This window comes from Suncus etruscus, chromosome 6, assembly GCF_024139225.1.
Source record: "Suncus etruscus isolate mSunEtr1 chromosome 6, mSunEtr1.pri.cur, whole genome shotgun sequence".
Lineage (NCBI taxonomy): Eukaryota > Metazoa > Chordata > Mammalia > Eulipotyphla > Soricidae > Suncus > Suncus etruscus.
Genome location: NC_064853.1, coordinates 37,176,864 through 37,198,921, shown reverse-complemented (window position 1 = coordinate 37,198,921; position 22,058 = coordinate 37,176,864). Strand labels below are relative to the sequence as shown.

General features: G+C 42.5%; 1 protein-coding gene across 1 annotated transcript; it reads left to right on the top strand.

The window, feature by feature from the left end:
• The first annotated feature begins 5,991 nt into the window (after positions 1 to 5,991).
• On the top strand, positions 5,992 to 21,280 carry LOC126011712 (zinc finger protein 69 homolog). The gene is given in 5 exon segments (XM_049775521.1): positions 5,992 to 6,118; positions 8,250 to 8,332; positions 15,937 to 16,063; positions 16,769 to 16,864; positions 20,142 to 21,280. Coding segments are annotated over 5 exon segments (1,572 nt in total).
• The last annotated feature ends 778 nt before the right edge of the window (positions 21,281 to 22,058 follow it).

Genomic DNA, 22,058 nt, shown 5'->3' with positions numbered 1-22,058 from the left:
TGATACTTGACCCTTTGTTTAGTTCAGTGCTAGGATTTGATGACATGGTTTAGTAATATTGGTGCCATCAAGGTGTTGTACATACCTAGACATTCTCAGGGACCACCAAAGCTACACGTAATGATACTCAGGAAGAGCGGTGTATGCACTGTGATTCCATGAGTGAAACCACAATAAAAATCTGCAAGGCATGCTTGCTTACCCTTTGAGCTAAGTCCTGGCTCCTGGCCATTTAAAGTCCAGTGAATATTTTCATTTCTTTTAGAATTAGAGAGAGTTTATTTTGAGAAACATTTCATGGGGAGAATTGTACCATAACATGATGAATGGAGATGTCCACAAGATGAAGTACCATGTATTTCACCTTAGGAAGTCTCAAAATTTGTTAAGTTACAAAGCCACCAGGAAAACCAAGTTAATGAATGAGGAACAAATCTTTTTAATTCATAAGAAACACTCACTCACTCTGGAAAGAAATTAAGCACCCAAGAATCTGAGATAAGTATGTTTGCATAAAAGTTATACCAGGACCAGTTGGTCTAATAATAAACAGAGACCATAAATATGGCATATATGAAAAGATAATTAGATACATTTTAGATATGATTCATTCAAGGACTTATATAAGAATGAAAACCGGGGCCAGGCGGTGGCGCAAGAGGTAAGGAAGGTGCCTGCCTTGCCTGCGCTAGCCTTGGACGGACCACAGTTCGATCCCCCAGCGTCCCATATGGTCCCCCAAGCCAGGAGCAACTTCTGAGCGCATAGCTAGGAGTAACCCCTGAGCGTTACCAGGTGTGGCCCAAAAACAAAAAAAAAAAAAAAAAAAAAAAAGAATGAAAACCTTTGAACATAATATTTGTGAAAAAATTTTCAAGTATGGGGCCCAGAAGGTGGCGCTAGAAGTAAGGTGTCTACCTTGCAAGCACTAGCATAGGACGGACCGCGGTTCGATCCCCCGGCGTCCCATATGGTCCCCCCCAAGCCAGGGGCGATTTCTGAGCGCATAGCCAGGAGTAACCCCTGAGTGTCAAACGGGTGTGGCCCAAAAACCAAAAAAAAAATTTTTTTTTCAAGTAGCATATTCACCTAACTGAACACAAGAGAATTCATACTGGCTTAAACCTTTCAGATGTAAGGAATATGTAAAAACTATAAGGAAACAGAGACTCTTAAAGATCCTGGACAGCCATAAGTGGCTACTGTCTCTTTGAGGGTAAAGAACATCAGTTATCAATAATCCATCCCTTATAACTTTCTGTGGATGGAATTTGGCCCAGGGGTGTATAAAAAGCCCTGGGCTAAGTGCTGGGGCGGTCAGCAAGGAGACTCTGCCACCGCCATCCCTGTTGGATTGGTCCTGCTAGATAGTTGCTGCTGAATTGTTGGAGAAACTATTTACTAGACCCCGGCTCCTGTCACCTTTTGCTGCCTCTCCTACTGATCCAGGTCTAAAAAATCTTTAGCCAGTGTTCATCACTTGCTCTACACCAGAGAGTTAATACTGATGAGAAACCTTTGAATGTAAGGAATGTGGGAATACCTTCAGACATCATCTCTTAATCAACATGTCAGAATTCATACTAAAGAGAAGCCCTATAAATGTGGTATATGTGATGTATATATATAATAAAGCATTTAGCCAGAGCAAAGGCTTGATCTAGTATCTGAGAACTCACTTAAAGATAAACTTTCAACATCAAAGATTATGGAAAAACCCTTCCCAGATTAGACAATTTAGTCAACATAAAATTATTCATTCTGGTGTGAAACCCTGTATTTGTAATGTATACAGTTAAAACTTTCAGCCATAACACATATAAAATACTTTTCTTGGTTTTAGGACCACACCTGATGATGCTTAAGGGCATTATCTAGCTCTGCACCCAGAATTTCTCCTGTTGGTGTTTGGAATCATATGGGATGCCATTATAGAGCTTGGTTTGGCCATATGCAAGGTAAGAGCCATACTCAATGTACTATTGCTCCAGCCCTTACAATCCTTACAATCAAATCCCGATTTGATTCCCGGCATCCCATATGGTTCCCGAGCTTGCCAGGAGTGATTTCTGAGTACAGAGCGAGGAGTAACCCCTGAGCACTGCTAAGTGTGACCCCCCCAAATCAATCAAGCAAAGAGCAATTTATTGAGAGTCACAAACCAACATGATGGGGTCAACTAAGTGCAATTAGTGACCCCGGCCCAACTTACATTTTTTTTTTTTTTTTTTGGTTTTTGGGCCACACCCGGTAACGCTCAGGGGTTACTCCTGGCTATGTGCTCAGAAGTTGCTCCTGGCTTGGGGGACCATATGGGACACCGGGGGATCGAACCTCGGTCCGTCCAAGGCTATCGCAGGCAAGGCAGGCACCTTACCTTTAGCGCCACCGCCTGGCCCCCCAACTTACATTTTTTTATACCCAGTTTAGAGAATTTTCAAATGGGCTTGGTGACTTTTGCAGAGATTGGCTACACATTACAAAAACTACTTATAGGGTGCTAGGTAATTGGTCAGGGAAAAGCTACACCTAAATAACGGCTTCATGGTGTTTGCAAGCCTATGCTGACTGGGGATGGGGTGGGAAGGTAATAAGTAACTGTCTGGCTGACTGTGTGTGGCTAGATGAGGTGGTGGCATTTCCTGGTAACTTACTGCTTCATTTACAGTAAAAGGACTACTGCACGTGAAGCCTGTCATGACTTCTGTTTGGTCCTTTCAGTCCTTAGACAACTTGGAGAACACAGTCTCAAGGGAATGACTGAGAGTTAGAGAGGCTTCCCTGCAAACCCAGAGGCATGATCCTGCTGAAACTTGCATTCTGACCTTTCAACTGCTGTTTTCAACAACATGAAAATTCACTTCTCACCCAGTGCTGGTTATTATTATGGCAGCCATGCCAACAAATCCATTTCTTTAGAACATTCAGTATGTATACTCCAGGCCTTTGAATGTCATCTCTGTTTTCGGAAGTTGTTCTGGAGTGATATAAAGCTCCAAGCTCAGTGGCAGGAGCGATAGCACAGCAGGTAAGCTATTTGCCTTGCACAAGACAGACCTGGGTTCGATTTCTGGCATCCGATAGGGTCCCAAGCCTACCAGGAGTAATTTCTGAGCTCAGAACCAGAGGTAACTCCTGAGTGAGTACTGCCGGGTCCCAAAACAAAAACAAACAAACAAAAATCTCCAAGCCTAGGCTTCCTACTCTTCCCAGAAAGCCATCCTCTGTGATCCCCACCTACATGCTTACCCCCCTGGCGTTTCCCACCCTAATTTTCTAAATACTGTTACCTATATAATTTAACTAAAATTAAGATTCCAGGGGCCAGAGAGATAGCCTGGAGGTAAGGCGTTTGCCTTGCATGCAAAAGGTCGTTGGTTCGAATCCCGGCATCCCATATGGTCCCCCGAGCCTGCCAGGAGCGATTTCTGAGCATAGACACACACACACACACACACACACACACACACACACACACACACACACACTTAAGATTCCAGAAGGCAGAAGTGCATGGATGACTGTTATGTCCCCAGCGCCTATAAAGATGCAATGCATGACAGTTCGAAGTTATGTGACTGAGGAGGAGCGGGTGGGCTACGTATCTCCAAGGATCCCGGGCCCTTTGTCACAAGCTGGCAAGTGGCCGCTGCCCTCTGGGTCTTGCTGGGCAAGCCTGGGGGTGCGCGTGTCCGGGGATGTGCTCCGTGGCTTCCTCGCTCCGGGTTTTCGGGATCTTCCCGCTTCCCGGGAGATCATGGACCCCCCCTCCCCATTCCCCTCGTCGCCCCGGGGGTACAGATTGGCAGAAAGGCACGCTGGTGGGCGCTCACCCCGGGGCGCGGGTAAGGGGAGGGCGCCCCACGATCGCAGAGGCGATGGCCTAAGCGTCGAGGTGCCAGGGTGGGCTTTCCCGCCGCAGAGGAGGAGCCCCTGCTTTTGGGGGGTCCCCTAAGCTGTGCCCCAGGCCGTTGTGGGTGCCACTGCGGGAAAAGCCCCGGGGAAGGGGGCGCGTGGATGCGGTGCCGCTGCCGCCGTCCTAGGCCGCCTGTCGCCGGGCATTTGGCACCGACTGTGCGCGGTGGCCGAGGCGCCCCGTGGGCTTGGAGCGGCTGCATTGTTAGAGCCGGGCTATTGCCTGGCTGTAAAGAGCAAAAACCTGTTAGCGCCCACCCTGTGGTCTCTAAGGCGTCTCCCCCAGAACTGGGTGGGTGGGAGGGCTTGGCCCGCTGAGCCCTGTTCCTGCCGCGATCGGGTGAGTAGGGGGAATCCAATGCGGGGTCTGTGGTCTCTAAATCGGTGGAGGCGAGCGTGGGAGTTGTGAGCGCGGGAGTCTTCAAGATGAAGTGACCTGAAGTGACCGTTCATTAATTGACTCTGTTGAAAGGTTGGAAACTTTCTCCTCTTTGGTAACAAGACATTCACTTTTTTTTTTTCCATACTGGGGGCAGGATCATTTTTCACTTGCTCCAGTCTGTTGCATGCAATTGCTTTCTCTCTGCACAGCAGGGAGAAAGAAAAAAAAAAAAAAAAAAAAAAAAAAAAACAAACAAACAAAAAACAGACCCCTCAGCCACTATCCTTCCCCATACACCTAAAAAAGATTTTCTGGCTCCTTGTGGGTCCAGACTCCTTGTGACCCCAGATAGCCTGGACCCAGCCTTTTATCATGCAGGCACTTTTATCATGCATGGGCTGGAGGAGCTGATGGAGCTGAATTTCCAAGGACTGGAGAAGGCTTTATTGTTGTTGTTGTTGTTGTTGTTGTTGTTGTTGCTTTGGTTTTTGGTTCATATCCGGCAGCGCACAGGGGTTACTCCTGGCTCTAAGCTCAGAAATTGCTCCTAGTCATTTCGGGGGATCATCTGGGATGCCGGGATTCGAACCACCATCCTTCTGCATGCAAGGCAAACGCACTACCTCCAAGCTTTCTCTCCGGCCCCCGCTTTATTTTTTTTAATATCTTTATTTAAACACCGTGATTACAAAACATGACTGTATTGGGGTTTCAGTCACAAAAAAGAACACCCCCCTTCACCCTGCAACATTCCCACCACCAATACCCCTCCACTCCCTACTCCCACACCCCCTGCCTGTATACGAAACAGGCATTCTACTTTGGAGAAGGCTTTACATCCTCCGTATGAAACCAGACCTGTCTTTGAACATTTCTGAAACCAGGAGTACCTTAAAGAGTTTGAAAGGACTTCTGAACTTCCATAGCTGAGCACCCTTGAGTTATCTGGCCCTGCTGACCCATCTGAAGTTTTGACTGTGTAATTCCTTCTGTGAAACACAATTGGAATCAGTTCCATCAGTTGAAGTATAAGAATGAATTTTGAGCTTAAGATAGCTCATTAACATTTTTTAAAGATTTTGATGCATCATTGAAGGTTTATAGTGTTGATATATCTATGTTTCCTATTCTCCCAAGATTGCCTCAACCATCATGATCTCCTTATCAACTATTGTTTCCAGGTAGCAGAAGGATGCTGGAGCTTAGGACTCTGACACAACTGAGTAAGCTTTTAAGTGTGTCAGAACTCTAACTCAGACCTACTGCATGCAGCTGAGGAAGGGGGCATTCAGGAAAGAGTTGTAAATGTCTGAGACCTTTTGGCATTTTTTTTCTCCTTGGCTGTTGGGTGTGTGTGTGTGTGTGTGTGTGTGTGTGTGTGTGTGTGTGCGCGCGCGCGTGCGCGCACGCGTAACTGGAGGGATCACGTTCTGAAGCATCCTTTAGACTTAATCCCATATTGACGCTAGATCTTTCTTAATCTCTTGCAGTTTTTTCCTGAGAATCCTGGCACTTTGGTGGGACTCCTGGGCTTGCTAATCTTTCCCCTCCTGCCCTGTGCCCCTCTCGAATCCAGATACAAATTATCTGCCCAGCAGTAGACAGACTTCCTCTGAAAGGGGAGTCAGTGCTTCAGAGTTGTCAAAACCACCCAACCTTGGGGAGCCACAGGGTTCACATTGGGATCCTTAGTCATGCTGCAGCAGCTGCTGATCACAATGCCTACAGAGATTGGCACCTGGGTGAAGTTGCAGCACCCACAGAAGGCCAGGGCAGGAACACTCCTGTGGGAAGATGTGACTAAGATGTTTGAAGGTGAAGGTAAGACCAAACTAATGGTGTTGGTGTGGAGTGGGAAGAAAGTCTCTGTGTAGGGAAGTGCAGGTACATACTTCACTAAGGTGCCTCTTAGGGAGATAGGAGAAAGTAGATTCCTGCTTGTAACTTTGGGGGATACTCTGAAGCCCCTCTCTCAAGGTGGGGACAGTGTTTTAATACCAAGGTCCAAGGATGTGTTGGGGATCAGACCTAGTTGTGCTGGGGGTTCTCCTGTACTGCACTTACTAGTAATGAGGACTACCCTGGTAGTGCTTGGGGGAGGCATTCCAGAGCCACATCCAGCAGAGCTCAGGGGCCATGCATTGCCAGGGAGTGAACTTAGCCACCCACCTATGCCAAGCATGTGCCCTTGACCACTGGCCTGTCTCCCAGTCACCATGCTTGTGATTTTTTAAAGGGGACAGCTGAGGAGGAGGATGTGGGGCTCTCAAGCAAGGCTCTATGACTCCTGCTCTCTGCTGTTCTCACCTCCTGACCTCAGATAAAAGTCAGCACAGGGTGTTCCCTGCAGTGTGGGAAGGTATTTCAGTGGGTTGGAGATTTCTGCCTCCTTAAGCCCTCCAGCAGATTTCTATCTCATTTACAGACATCTTACCCTGACTCCCTCATTGTGTACAAATATATTTTCACCTTCTACTGAGAGGATGTACTGACATGTTTAATGATTTTTCATCCTACTTAAAATACTACGTGACTTCAGTCAGAAACATGTCCTGGAGAACACATTATTGGCAGGCTGGATAGGTGCTTAGTTCATGCTCGAAGCACTTCAGAGCCAGACCATGTTTACTGGGCTGTAGCTGGGTCAGGTGGGGACTGTGCTAAGCATCTTGACATGTAGGACAGTGCGTAATTATCTCTGGTTCTGACTTGTAACTGTTGAAATTGGGCCCAAACTTAGATCAGAGTAATAGCAGGTAGCATAAGAAAATGCTTTGAGGGGCACAAAGGGTAGGTAATTTGCCTTGCACATGTGCAATCCAGGTTCAATCCCTGACATCCCATATGGTCCTCCAAGCCTACCAGGAATAATTCCTGAGCGCAGAGCCAGGAGTAACCTCTGAGCACTGCCAGGTGTGGCTCTAAAAGAAACAAAGAACTCAAAAACAAAGAGAAAATAATCTGTAAAGTTAAAAATCTTATTTTGATGGGGGCCAGACAGATAGTACAAGGTTTAAAATATTTGGCTTGTACACAACCAACCCAGGTTCTATCCCTAGCACCACATATGGTCTCCTGAGTACTGGTAGGCATCCTTGAAGAAGTTTCTCAAAGAATGGGCAATTTTCTAGTTTAACTGAGCGTTTAGAACAGAGATTTCCAGGAGCGGAGAGATAGCATGGAAGTAATGTGTTTGCCTTGCAAGCAGAAGGACTGTGGTTCGAATTCCGGCATCCCATATGGTCTCCAGAGTCTGCCAGGAGCAATTTCTGAGCATAGAGCCAGGAGTAACCCCTGAGCACCGTCAGTGTGACCCAAAAACCAGAACAGAGATTCCCAAACAAATTTGACTTACTATGCCCTTCTCAGAAAAAAACAAAACAAAACAAAACAAAACAAAAGAAAATGCTTCCCAGAAAAATCCACATTCTTTTTTTTCAGTTGCAAATGATGTAATTTTTTTTGTGTGAATATCTTTATTTAAACACCTTAATTACAAATCTGATTGTAGTTGGGTTTCAGTCATATCAGAAAGTGCCTTCTCAAAGGCACCTGAGGCAGTACCTCATCCTCCATGGTTCCAGCGCCACCCTGAGGACTGTATCACCCACTTAGGGAAAGATAGAATGTGATGGGTGAAGGGGCTCTTGTAGAAAGGATGGTGATTAGAAAACACCAGGAATGGAAAAATAGGCTTCAGACACATAGTAGATGCCTTGAAGCCAATGAGAAGTATTTGGGTTTTCATTTCATTCTTTGGAGCCTTTGAACAAAGGAAGGCCTGATATATTTATGCTTCTGGACCAGCATTGGCCTTTGAGATATCTTCCTGAAGGTGGTTGGACTGCCCTGATGAGTCTCTCAATGTGTTTCTCTATGAATTTACTGAGGGGGCTGGAAGCAACCTTTCTGCTAGGGATTTGCACATGTCATGGTTCTTTTTCTTCTCCAGTGTTACTGTCTCAGGATGCTGAGTGCCCGGGAGGGAGTTTAAAGGAAGAGTTGGCCTCTAGACCCCTGACAGCAGAAACCTAGGTGAGTGGACTTTCCCCTCATTTGGGGAGGATGCGCTTATTAGTTTTCAAGATTTTAACTTTTCCTAAGTTTTTCAGAAGAAAGGGAACATCACGACTAACAGTTTCACCAAAATAGTTCAGCATGAGTTGAGCTCAGACAGAAAACTGGACTGAAGTGATGACAAAAGCCTGATTTCCTGTGACTGTGAAACTGTTTTTTTCCAATATCTGTATCTAACATGGTGCTGTTTTCCTTAAGAAAAGCAAAATCAGGCTGAAGAGATAGGACAGTGAATAGGGCACTTGCCTTTTAGGTTGCTGATCCAGGAATTCCATACAGTCCCTTTAACCTATCAAAAGTAATTCCTGGGGCCGGAGGGATAGCATGGAGGTAAGGCGTTTGCCATTCATGCAGAAGGTCAGTGGTTCAAATCCTGGCATCCCATATGGTCCCCTGTGCCTGCCAGGAGCGATTTCTGAGCATAGAGCCAGGAGTAACCCCTGAGCACTGCCGGGTGTGACCCCCCCCAAAAAAAAAGAGTAATTCCTGAGTACAGAGTCTGGCAAAATCCCTGACCTGTGCTAATGTAACCCCCCCCCAAAAAAAAGAGAAAGAAAAATCAATAACATAATAATTCTTGAAAACCAAAAGATACTACTTGAGATCGAAAATAAACCTTATCTCAAATTTTTGAATATTATAACTGAAAAGTAAAAATTTTTTATATTAGTCTTGGGGGCAGAAATTATAGTACAGTGGGTAGGTTGTTCGCCTTGTTCACGGCCAACCTGGGATCTATTCACAGTATCTCATACGGTCCTCTGAGCCTGCCAGAAGTGATTCCTGAGCGTAGAGCCAGGAGTAATCCCTGAGCTCCCCTGGGTATGGCCCCAAACAAAACAAAACCAAAAGAAAATAATGGGCCAGATAGATACAGGGGGTATGATGCTTGCCTTGCACAGGTCAATCTTGGTTCAGTCTCGAGTACCACATATGGTCCCTCAATCAAACAGGAACAATCCCTGAGCATAGAGCCAGGAGTAAGCCTTGAGCACCTCTAGGTATGCCCAAAACCAAACAAAGAGAAATTAGTAAAACAGAATTTTTAATATGAGAATTCTGATATCCTTAGTGGTTTGCCCATATCACTATGAACTTCTTGGGGCTATCTTGGATATTGGAAACAGACTAAACCAGTGAGGAAGAGAGTGGAAAAAGAATAGTCAAGCCACACTGTGCACATTAGGTGGGGTTGAGGCATGTGAGGGTTACTCAGGTGTCAGGAATGTGTGTGCTTATCACCTGGTAGAAAATATGCAGACTAGAGAGAGTATAGGAATTAAGGCACTTGACTCATTTACAGCCAACTCAGGTTCAATCCCCCAGCACCACAATCTTCTTAGCCCTGTAGGTGTGATCCTGAGCATTGAATCATTATTAACCCTTGAGCACAGTTGGTTGTGACCCAAAACACACACACACACACACACACACACAAATATAAAAAACAAGTTTTAAGTAAAAACTTGCATTTGAAATGAGATGCTACAAAATTTTTATTTAATTGAGGTTGATCTAGGTGATTTTGAGCAGTTTTTTACAGTCTCTCTTGCCTCAGCTAATCTAGATACTGATACCAAGATTTAAGTGCATTCCAGAGTTATCTTGAAAGAAGAAATAATAGTCTACTTAAAGATATATTCCACTTACCTAGAATTCCTCACATGTTGACATTTATCAAAAACTGTTGGGATTGGGGCCAGAGAGATAGCACAGTGGCATTTGCCTTGCAAGCAGCCGATCCAGGACCTAAGGTGGTTGGTTCGAATCCCAGAGTCCCATATGGTCCCCCGTACCTGCCAGGAGCTATTTCTGAGCAGATAGCAAGGAGTAACCACTGAGTTCTGCTGGGTATGGCCCAAAAACAAAAATAAAAATAAAAAACAAAACTGTTGGAATTATAAATCTACTTAAAAACTGAAGTATAATTTTCAGGAAAATATTAGTCTTCTCAATTCCTATATTTTGGACATATATATATATGCAATATAACCAAATGAACATATGAACTGTTTCTACCTCAGGTCCCTCATGACCCTTTTCAGTTACCCCAGTGGAAAGAAAGTACTTCACCCCCAAAGAATATGGCATCTCTTTTTTATTTGTTTGTTTTGGGACCACACCCAGAAGTCCCAGGCTCTGCACTCAAAAAATTACTCCTGGCAGACTTGGGACCATATGGGATCAAACCAAGGTAGACTGCATACAAAGTGATCACTACAGCCCCTCTATTTTATTTCTTACACATACATATACATCTATAATTGTCTCAAATGAAAAAGTTGAATTAAAAGAGAATTAGGACCTGAGAAAGAGTATGATTGTATGTGCCAGCACTGTGCAATCCCCAGCTTCACTTGGTCTCCCAAGCATCATCACAAGTTATTTATGCCTCAGCATAGAGTGAGGAATAATCCCTGAGCACTGTCAGGTCTGACCCCTAAAATGAGAGAAAACAAGAAATAATGCATTCTGCAGATTCTAGATATATGTTGCATCAATATCAACTTGGATTTTAAGTTGGTAGATAGATTATTCAAATATGTATCCTTGAAGCATTTTTATGTATAGGTTTGTTACAAAGAGAAGAGTTTAAAGCTGTGATGATTTTGATCTTGTTTTTATTTCACATTAATTTTGTAAGCTCTTTTTTATTTTGAAATTTTGTGATCAGAAAGCACTTAGAATTGTGTTCTTTTTTGGGGGTGGTGGGTTGTTTTGCACCACACTTGTCAGTGCTTAGGGCTCACTCCTGCCAGGAATCAAACCTAGGCAAGCACTCCTGTCCCTAATGTCCTCTTTTTAGTGGGTGGGCAAGCTCCCAAGCAGAGTTCAGGAAGCCCTGGCCCATTCCTGAAGAATTGTTGTTTGTTCATGAACATAACTGAAAAAGCATTTTCTCACCACAGAATGTTTATTACTTTATGCCAGTAATATACTTTTTTCTCCTAAAGTTTACTTTGTCATATTTGGTACAGACCAGTGTTCATTTATGTTATGAGCCTATCCTATTCTTTGAGTTATAACTTATGTTAAAAGGTTTCTAAATAAGGGGCCAGAGAGATAGCATGGAGGTAAGGTATTTGCCTTTCATGCAGAAGGTCATTGATTTGAATCCCAGCATCCCATATGGTCCCCCGAGTCTGCCAGGAGTGATATCTGAGCATGGAGCCAGGAGTAATCCTGAACGCTGCTGGATGTGACCCCAAAACCAAAAAAAAAAAAAAAAAGTTTCTAAATAAAAGAAACCTATAGAAACCTGCATTTTTTCTTTCATTCTTTCTAATTTTTCTTTCTTTCTTTTTCTTTCCCTCTTTCTTTTCCTTCCTTCCTTCTTTCTTACCTTATTTCTTTCTTCTTTCTTTCTTTCCTTCTTTCTTTCTTTCATTTTTCTTGCTCTTTCCTTTTTTCTTTCTTTCATTTTTTTGCTCCCTTTCTTTCTTTCTTTCTTTCTTTCTTTCTTTCTTTCTTTCTTTCTTTCTTTCTTTCTTTCTTTCTTTCTTTCTTTCTTTCTTCCTTCCTTCCTTCCTTCCTTCCTTCCTTCCTTCCTTCCTTCCTTCCTTCCTTCCTTCCTTCCTTCCTTCCTTCCTTCCTTCCTTCCTTCCTTCCTTCCTTTCTTTCTTTCTTTCTTTCTTTCTTTCTTTCTTTCTTTCTTTCTTTCTTTCTTTCTTCTTTCTTTCTTTCTTTCTTTCTTCTTTCATTTTTCTTTCTTTCTCTCTTTCTTTCTTTCTTTTCTATTGAAAACCTAATTTTTTTTTGCCACACCCGTTTGATGCTCAGTGGTTACTCCTGGCTAAGCGCTCAGAAATCGCCCCTGGCTTGGGGGGACCATATGGGACGCCGGGGGGGGGGGGGGCGGTCCTCGGTCCGTTCCTTGGCTAGCGCTTGCAAGGCAGACACCTTACCTCTAACACCACCTCACTGGCCCCTGAAAACCTAATCTTAAATATAGCTGATTCTGTTTATTTAATGCAGTTACAGTTTGCCTACTTGTTGACACAGTGGATTTAACTGCATATATTTGTCTTTGTTCCCTATTTGTCCTATTTCTTTGTTTTTTTTTGTTCCTCCCCTTCTGACTTATTCAGAACTGAATAAACTTTTAGTATTCCATTTTATGAACTCTAATGACTTTTTAATCTATATATTTTATTTTTTTAGTGATTGCCATTTTCTTTATAATAATGCATTTTATTTTATTTGGTTTGGGAGCCACATCAGCAGTGCTCAGAGTTTATTTCTAATTTTGTGCTCAGGAATTACTCCTGCAGGTGCCCTGGGGACCATATGGATGCCAGGGATCAACTAAGCAAATGCCCTATTCACTGTACTATCATTTTGACCCCCTATAATAATGCATTTTAACATAAAATGCATATGAAAGTTGCCTTGAATTAGCAGTTACACATATACAATGAAATTATTACATTTTCTTTTATTTTTCTTCTTTGTGTATTGTCATTATACATTTTACATTACATGTTATAAAAACATAAAATATACTTATGGTGTAATAGAAAATGACCTCTTCTAATATTTGTTTAAAAAGAAAGCGAGTGTTTTATATCTGCCCGCAATTTCTAGTTCATACACCTTCAGTTCCAATTTCTGTCAGTCTTCATTGCCCTTTATCCATTTAACTGTTCTTGTAAAAAGGTAAAAGATTTATAGGACCTGAAGAGAAACCTGAGTATTAACTTTTCTTGTAATGTGAATTTTTATAACACCTTTTCACAGCTTTATATTGATATTGTCTTACTGTCTGAGGAATTTTTAACTGGATATAGAATTTAGGTTGACTTTTGTTTGTTTTTTTTTTTTTGGATCACACCTAAATGTGCTCAGGACTTACACCTGGCTTTGCACTCAGAAATCATTTTGGCAAGCTAAGAATGATGGGGATTACCATATGGGATAATGGGGATCAGACTCTCAGGTTGGCCACATGTGAGGCAAGTGCCCCCCGGCCCACTCCAGCCCAACTCTTTTCTTTCAAACACTTTTAGGGTGATTCATTATAATTTTGTGTGTGTGTGTGTGTGTGTGTGTGTGTGTGTGTGTGTGTGTGTGTATGTGTGTGTGTGTGAGGATCTACCACTGGCTATGCACAGGGCTTACTCCTTACTCCATTCTCAGAAAACATTTCTAGCAGTATTCAGAGGACCATATGGAATGCCAGGGATTGGACCCAAGTTCAGCCTCGTGCAAAGCAATTGCATTATCCATTATACTCTCTCCAGTCGGGTCTATTATCTTATAGCTTGCATTGTTTGAGATAAGAAGTCAGCTATTATTATTTATTATCATGTGATGAGTTATATATATGTATATAAGCACTCATAAATCTACATTTCTTTATTTTTTCTCATTTACTTCCTTCTTTTGGTTACTTAAGCAATCTTCCATTTTATTTTTAACTTCAGTTTTATTATAATTTACTTGAGAATATTTTTAATTTGATCTTAAAGGGTTGCTGAGTTTAGATGTGTGGATGGATTTCCCCCTCAAATTGGCACTTTTTCAGGATCTATTTTTTTTTTTTTTTGGTTTTTGGGCCACACCCGGTAACGCTCAGGGGTTACTCCTGGCTATGTGCTCAGAAGTCGCTCCTGGCTTGGGGGACCATATGGGACGCCAGGGGATCGAACCACGGTCCGTCCTAGGCTAGCGCAGGCAAGGCAGGCACCTTACCTCTAGCGCCACCGCCCGGCCCAGGATCTATTTTTTAACATATTCTTGCATCTTTCAAGATTAGGATTATATACATATTGGATCACTTGATATTAGCCCTATCTTTCCAGGTTTTTTTCATCTTTTTGCTTTAATTTAAATAGTATATCTTAAGTTTCACAGATTTTTTTTTTTGCGCTTTTTGGGCCACACCTTGGCCACACCCAGGTCAGGGGTTACTCCTGGCTATGCCCTCAGAAATCACTTCTAGCACTGGGGACCATATGGGATGCCAGAAGATGGAACCAAGGTCTGTCCTAGATTGGCCATGTGCAAGGCAAACGCCCTAATGCTGTGCTATTGCTCTGGCTCCAGATCTTTTTTTTTGTTTTGTTTTGTTTTTTGGGCCACACCCAGCGGCACTCAGGGGTTTCTCCTGGTTCTCTGCTCAGAAATCGCTCCTGCAGGCACTGGGGATCATGGGATGCCGGGATTTGAACCACCATTGGTCCTGGGGTCGGCCGCTTGCAAGGCAAACGCCCTACAGCTGTGCTATTTCTCCGGCCCCAGTTTCACAGATCTTATAGAACCCAGCCTGCTATCATACCCATACAATTAATTTTTTATGTACTGTATTTTTTAGTTTTAGAATTTTATTTGGTTCTTTTTGAATATTCTTATATTCTAAGTTATTCCCATCTTTTACCTCTTATATCTGTATTTTATCATAAAATTTTAACATATTTTAATGCTGCTTTAAATTTCTTGCTAAGCTTTTTTCAAGGATATGGTCACTTAGACATCTGCATAGGTCCCATGTTCCCCCTTCACATGAATACATTCAGTATATTTTATATGCTATATATAAAAGAGCAATGATAAAATAAAAGAAGGAGGGAGCAAAATTTATTTGGAAAAGTTTTGTTTTCTTTTTACCACCCCCAGCTGTGCTCAGGATTTGCTCCTTACTTTGCTCAGGGATCACTCCTAATGGTGCTTGGGGGGAACATATGCAGTTTCAAGGATTGAACTTGAGTTGGCCAGTTATAAGGCAAGCACCTTATCCACAGTATTATCTCTCCAACTTCATCTATTGCCTTTGGGGGAGGGGGAGGATTACTTTGCATTTCCAAGGCTGTAAGCACTTACCTCTGTTCAGTAGTGATTGTTTTCATATTTCCTAGAACTGTGGTGGAGCCCTGGTTGAGAGACAGCTTCATTGCATTGCATTGCATTTACTACTGCTCCAAATGCTGATACCTCAAGTCGCCATTGATGAGGAACTGATCCCTTTGATCTTTTCAGTATTTGAGTTTGGAAGGGACTGGAGAAGGGAGTAGACTAAAGATCCAGGCATTTTATTCATCTTTGTAGTCAGTGTCAGCAATGTGCAGACATTTATTGCCCAACACAAATGTAATGTTTTCAAAAAGTCTTGCTGCTCCCCAAGCACCCAGATCTTGTCTTGTTCCACTCTGCCCTTCACCAACCTGCTTTCAGCCATTCTGTTACCCTACTGTTAGACAAGACAGGGATGTTCACCCCTTTCTCCACACCTTATACCCCTCTCTCATTTAATTTCCAGATGGTGCTTCCTTACTGAATCTTTGCCTCTGGTCAGTCATCCTTGAGAGTAGTCTTTCCCAACAACCTACATAAAAAAAAAAAACCTTAATACAACTCTTCCTGTGTCTTTTCCTATTCTGCTTCTACTACTTGATTTTTAAGGCCTTCTCTTTGTCTTTCTATATTAATAATTTATGAGACTGATTTGTAATACTGTCCAGAGACTATCCAAACAGATTCAGAGAAGATTCCCAGCACAACCAGTTTAGAATCCTTGGAGCTTGATGGATGGTCTTGGGTGTCAAGGAATCTATTTGATGTTCTAGGACTTGATGACCTTTAGAGACGTATTTGTGGACTTCACCCGGGAGGAGTGGGGGCTGTTGGCCCCTGCTCATCGGAATCTGTATCAGGAAGTGATGCTGGAGAACTATGGGAACTTGGTTTCAGTGGTTAAGGATGGGTTCAGCCTATGCCCTGACAGCAGCCAAATACAGGAGAATCATTATTTTATTTTATTTTATTTTTGAGTTTTTTTTGTTTTGTTTTTGTTTTTTGGTCCACACCTGGTGGCACTCAGGGGTTACTCCTCGCTCTGCACTAAGAAATTGCTTGGGGACCATATGAGATGCTGGTGATTGAACAGAAATCGGCTACATGCAAGACAAATGCCTTACCTGCTGTGCTATCACTCTGGCCCCAGGAGAATCATTATTTCTGAATGATGAAATGTCATGGTTTCTCTGGAGCTTGTCTTGGATTAGAGAACCAGAAAACCAAGCCCTGGGACCAGGGTGATAACACAGTTGGGCACTTGCCTTGCAAGTGGCCAACCGTGGCTCTCTCATGGTCATCCCATATAGTCCCCCAAATATTACTAGGTGTCATTTATGAGTGCAGAACCAGGAGTAACCCCTGAATCATCAGCTTTGACCCCCAAAATAAAGGAAACCATAAAAACCAAGACCAGGATTATCTAATTCTCTCCTTTAGGGAACAGCTTTCCATTTGAAGCTAGAATAGAAAACCAAGCTGTTGTTCTTCCTATTTTCAGAGACTAAATTACAAGGGGACTTGAACAAAATTTCAGTGATTTTTCTTAGACCTTACCCTGAACATTCATACTCTCTCTTTTTTTTTTATTTAATTCCTAAGCACCATATCAACTCTCCAAACCTACTGTGATTTCCCAGCTGGAGAATGGGGAAGAGCCTTGGGCGGTAGAGAAAGAAGGCCCTGGAGACCCCAGTTCAGGTGTGATTAAAGCAGAGCACTTTCATTTGCAGGCCAGGTGCCCCATGTCTTCCCACGCCATGAAGAGGCTGAGGTCATTGGAGGTAGTATGTGTTAGGCATTATTTCACCTTTGTTGCCATACACCCCAGCTCCTGAGCAAAAGTCTATCTGGACTTACAGAGAAAAGAGAGTCCTGGAGAGAAGGGAAGAAGGGAGAGGGAGAAAGGGAGAAAGTGGAGAGAGAGAGAGAGAGAGAGAGAGAGAGAGAGAGAGAGAGAGAGAGAGAGAGAGAGAGAGAGAGGGAGAGAGGGAGGGAGGGAAGGAAGGAAGGAGGGAAAGAGAGGGAGAGAGGGAGAGAGAGGGAGAAAGAGAGAGAGGGAGAAAGAGAGAGGGAGAGAGAAAGAGAGAGAGAAGGAGAGAGAGAAAGAGAGATCCCCTCTATTGCCAGTGGAGTGAGCAGTGATTGTGCAGAGCCCCCCCCCCCAACCTGAAGCACCTCTTTACAGGACTCTTGATACTTTCTACATACTTTTAATCTACTCCTTTGCATTCTGTTCCCATACTTTGCTGACTTTTATTTTACAATCTTAACTTCCATTTGGCCTCTTTTGTGTGTGTGTGTGTGTGTGTGTGTGTGTGTGTGTGTGTGTGTGTGTGTGTGTGTTGGGGGGCAGGAAAGGGTGGCTGGCACATACACTCAGCTGTGTTCAGGGCTTACTCCTATCTCTGTGCTCAGGGATCACTTCTGGCAGTGCTCAGGGGACAATATTAAGTGCCAGAGATGGAACCTGGGTCAGTCATATGCAAGGCAAATGCCTTAACCACTGTACTATGGCTCGGGCTCACCATTCTGCCTCTCTTTTTATTTTGTGTAATAGTTACTTTATGAGAATTCCTGAAAATCCTTTTCACCAAAATCTCATGATCTTTAACTGCATTTCATTATGAAATATGTTATACATTCAGAAAGGTGCAGGGAACTGTGGTAATGGTGTGCAATTACATCCTTTTTTGGATGTTTGTGAATCCACATATAGTTCCCAGAATGAGAAATTGATTCCTATCCCTTTGTCCCCTTTTTTGGGGGAGATCTTGGTAATATTTATCAGCAGCAAATAATCCACACAGACAGGAGGGTTAAAGGTTAAAAGGTTGGGTGAAGGGCCCAGAGAGATAGCACAGCGGCGTTTGCCTTGCAAGCAGCCAATCCAGGACCAAAGGTGGTTGGTTCGAATCCCGGTGTCCCATATGGTCCCCCATGCCTGCCAGGAGCTATTTCTGAGCAGACAGCCAGGAGTAACCCCTGAGCACTGCCGGGTGTGGCCCAAAAAACAAAAAACAAAAACAAAACAAAACAAAAGGTTGGGTGAGGAGAGTCCTTTGTCAGCCTGCTGCTAGCTCCAAAACACTTCGAGCCAGCCAGCCAATTCTGGCAAAAGACTCCCCCAACGCCAGGAACCTAAGCTATCTATTTGGCTCTCAACAGCGCCCCCACCTGGAGGATCAAGGTGGGACAACAGGCAAAGGATAATCTAATGGAAATATTTTCATATACAACAAGGAACCTTGTAACAAATTTCTATTTTGCTTCCACCAAGATTGAGAAATCAAATGGAATTAAAGTTCTATGGTTCTCTTTCTACTTTTCGAAATAACCAACTCGTCTCTTCATTTTATTTTATTTGGGGGACACACTCAGTGGTGTTCAGAGGTTACTCCTGACTCTGCACTCAGGAATCACTCCTGGCGGGGTTGGTGGACCATACGGGAGGCTAGGGATCAAATCCAGGTCAGCTGCAATAAGGCAAACGCCCTACCCACTGTACTATCTCTCCATCCCCAACTTTCCGAAGTTTGAATATTTGTATCTTCATACTTTTATGACTCATAACATTGCTATGCTCATTTCTTTTGTTCTTTCTCTTTACATAAATGCTATATGTACTTCTGCCCCCCCCTTTTTTGGTCACACCTGGCAGTGCTCAGGAGTTACTCCTGGCTCTACGCTCAGAAATTGCTCCTGGCAGGCTCAGGGGGATCATATGGGATGCTGGAATTCGAACCACTGTCCTTCTGCATGCAAGGCAAACGTCCTATCTCTATGCTATCTCTCCAGCCCCTTCTGCCCTTTCCTTATTCATTATATGCATTCATGTTGCTCTTGTTAATTCATTTCCTTGAATTGATAAATCATAAATTTTCAGTGTATGCCTTCTTGTGGACATATGCAAGTGTTTCTGTAAATACATTGTAAAAGCAAAATTGTTGGGCCCTGGAGTGTGGCACCAATTTGTACACTTTTATTAGTAGGTTTCAAAAATAAAAAATTTTTGAGTTTCAAGAACTCAGAAAATATATGTCAATCCCTGACATTGTCAACTTGAAATAAAAAGTAAATAATAAAAGTTGGAGAAATAGGGGCCGGAGAGATAGCATGGAGGTAGAGCATTTGCCTTTTATGCAGAAGGACAGTGGTTCGAATCCCGGCATCCCATATGGTCCCCTGTGCCTGCCAGGAGCAATTTCTGAGCATAGAGCCTGGAGTAAATAGTAAATTTTGGTGGGTTTTTTTTTTTTTTTTTTAGATTTGGGGTCACACCTGGCAGTGCTCAGGGGTTACTCCTGGCTTCATGCTCAGAAATTGCTCCTGGCAGGCATGGGGGACCATATGGGACGCCGGGATTCGAACCAATGACCTTCTGCATGAAAGGCAAACGCCTTATCTCCTTGCTATCTCTCCGGCCCCAAATTTGTTCGTTGAAATAATAGTAACAATATCACATTATTAATAAGAAAACCAACCAGGAATATAGTTCAGTGGTATAGAGCACTTGCTTTGTATGCATGAGATCCTGTATTCTATTCATAGCACTGCAAATAAAGGGGAAAAGTTGCTCCTAAATAAAAAAAGCTAGTTAGATATTAAAAATTAAAGGATATTTTCATAGAACACAGCTATAGTAGCAACAGAGCAGTTTGAGTTTCTCTCTGCACCTTCCCTCAAAGAAAGACATATTCTTACAATACAACTCTGAATTTATTATTTAGTATTACTAGAATAGGGCCAAAATGCTCAACTCTTACTCTTTAAATACCAAAATTTACTATTTACTATTTATGAACTTGGGTTCCCATTATATCTCCAGGATGTCTATAGTACAAAAAACTCCTGGGTATTTTAATGCATTGTCACATGAATCTCAGTTTGATACCTAATATAAGAGTTAAGTTAATATAAGTTGAGTTTTTGAAGCATAATAAATGCAAGTTACTTGCATTTCCCCCATTTCTTTCAGACTTAAAGAGTAAAACAGCAACCAGTGCATGACAAAATGGCGTTTTACAGAAACAGTTATACCGTGGCATAATAATGGAAAAATTCATGAGGAATGATATTACTTATTCAACTTTGAGAAAGGTCTCCAAATATGAGTCAGAAAGGCACAAGGAAATGCATAGAAAAGACATGAAACAACCCATCTTGACCCACAACAAGAGCAGCCACAGAACCAACACATTTGGGGGGAATATTGTAAATTTAAATGTTATAGAGAGGAAGCACCACATATGTCATACATCTAGAAAGAGGAAAAAATACAAATTAGATTTGATCACTCATCCATCAAATTACATACAAACAAAAACCTATGAGTGTACTATATGTGAAAAGATCTTCAAACAACGCATTCACCTTATGGAACACATGAGAATCCATACCGGGAAGAAACCTTTCAGGTGTAAGGAGTGTGGAAGGGCTTTTAGTCAAAGCGCATCCCTCACTACACACCAAAGAATCCACATGGGTGAGAAACCCTTTGAATGTGAAGAATGTGGCAAAGCCTTCAGACATCGCTCTTCTCTTAATCAGCATCATAGAACTCACACTGGGGAGAAGCCATATGTCTGTGACAAATGTCAGAAAGCTTTTAGCCAGAACATAAGCTTGATCCAACACTTGAGAATTCATTCTGGAGATAAACCCTTTACATGCAGTGAATGTGGGAAAACCTTCAGACAGATTAGACACCTGAGTGAACATATACGAATCCATACTGGGGAAAAACCCTATGCTTGCACAGCATGCTGTAAAACTTTTAGCCACAGAGCATATCTGACACATCACCAGAAAATCCATACTGGGGAGAGACCCTACAAATGTAAAGAATGTGGGAAAGCTTTTAGGCAGAGGATTCACCTTAGCAACCATAAAACCGTTCATACAGGAGTGAAAGCGTATGAATGTAACCTCTGTGGGAAAGCCTATAGGCATAATTCTTCATTTAAGAAGCATCAGAGACATCACACTGGAGAAAAACCTTATGAATGTAAGGAATGTGGAAAATCCTTCAGCTGTAATTCATCACTTAGTCGCCATCATGAAATTCACAGGAGGAATGGCTTCCAAAGTAATGGAAAGACATATTGTTCAACATGAAAATGAAAACCAATTCTAAATTAGAAATTTTTGTGCTTAAAATTTCCAGGACTCTAAATTTGAGGAATTGACAGAAAGCAAACTTTGTATTTTTCTCATTGTGTAAATAAACAATACATCAATTACTCTAGTAACACCTCCATTAAATACTTAATAAAAATTAAGGATGGGCCTTCAAATTAAATGAAGCAATATGAAAATTCTATGCCTATTTTTCTGTTTTCATAGCAAATTGACCTTTATGCAAATTCACTGTCTAGAATTTGGGGAACTTTAGTTTAATATATCATTACCCCAATTTTTTATTTGATTTTATTTACTTATTTATTTATTTTGGTTTTTGGGGTCAGACCCAGCAGCACTCAGGGGTCACTCCTGGCTCTGCGCTCAGAAACTGCTACTGGCAGGCTATGGGGACCATATGGGGTGCTGGGATTTGAACCACCATCTGTCCTGAATTGGCTGTGTGCAAAGCAAACACTCTACCACTGTGCTACCTCTCTGGTCCCACCCCAATTTTTTAAATAAAAAAGTATTAACAAGGAAAGCTTTCACCTGGCAAAAATTTTAAAGAGCAGTTTTATCAGGGAGATGATTCAAAGGGCTGGCGTGCTTGCTTTGCAGTTGAGAGGTCCAGGTTCAATCCCTGAGGACACATAGTCCCTTAATCTCTGATTCATAGTAGGCCCCAAAGCAATAAACAAAAGGCCATTTTGTAGCAGAAAAATCCTCATAAAGTGAAGAGCCTCCTTATTATCAAAGTCTACTATAGTCTTTT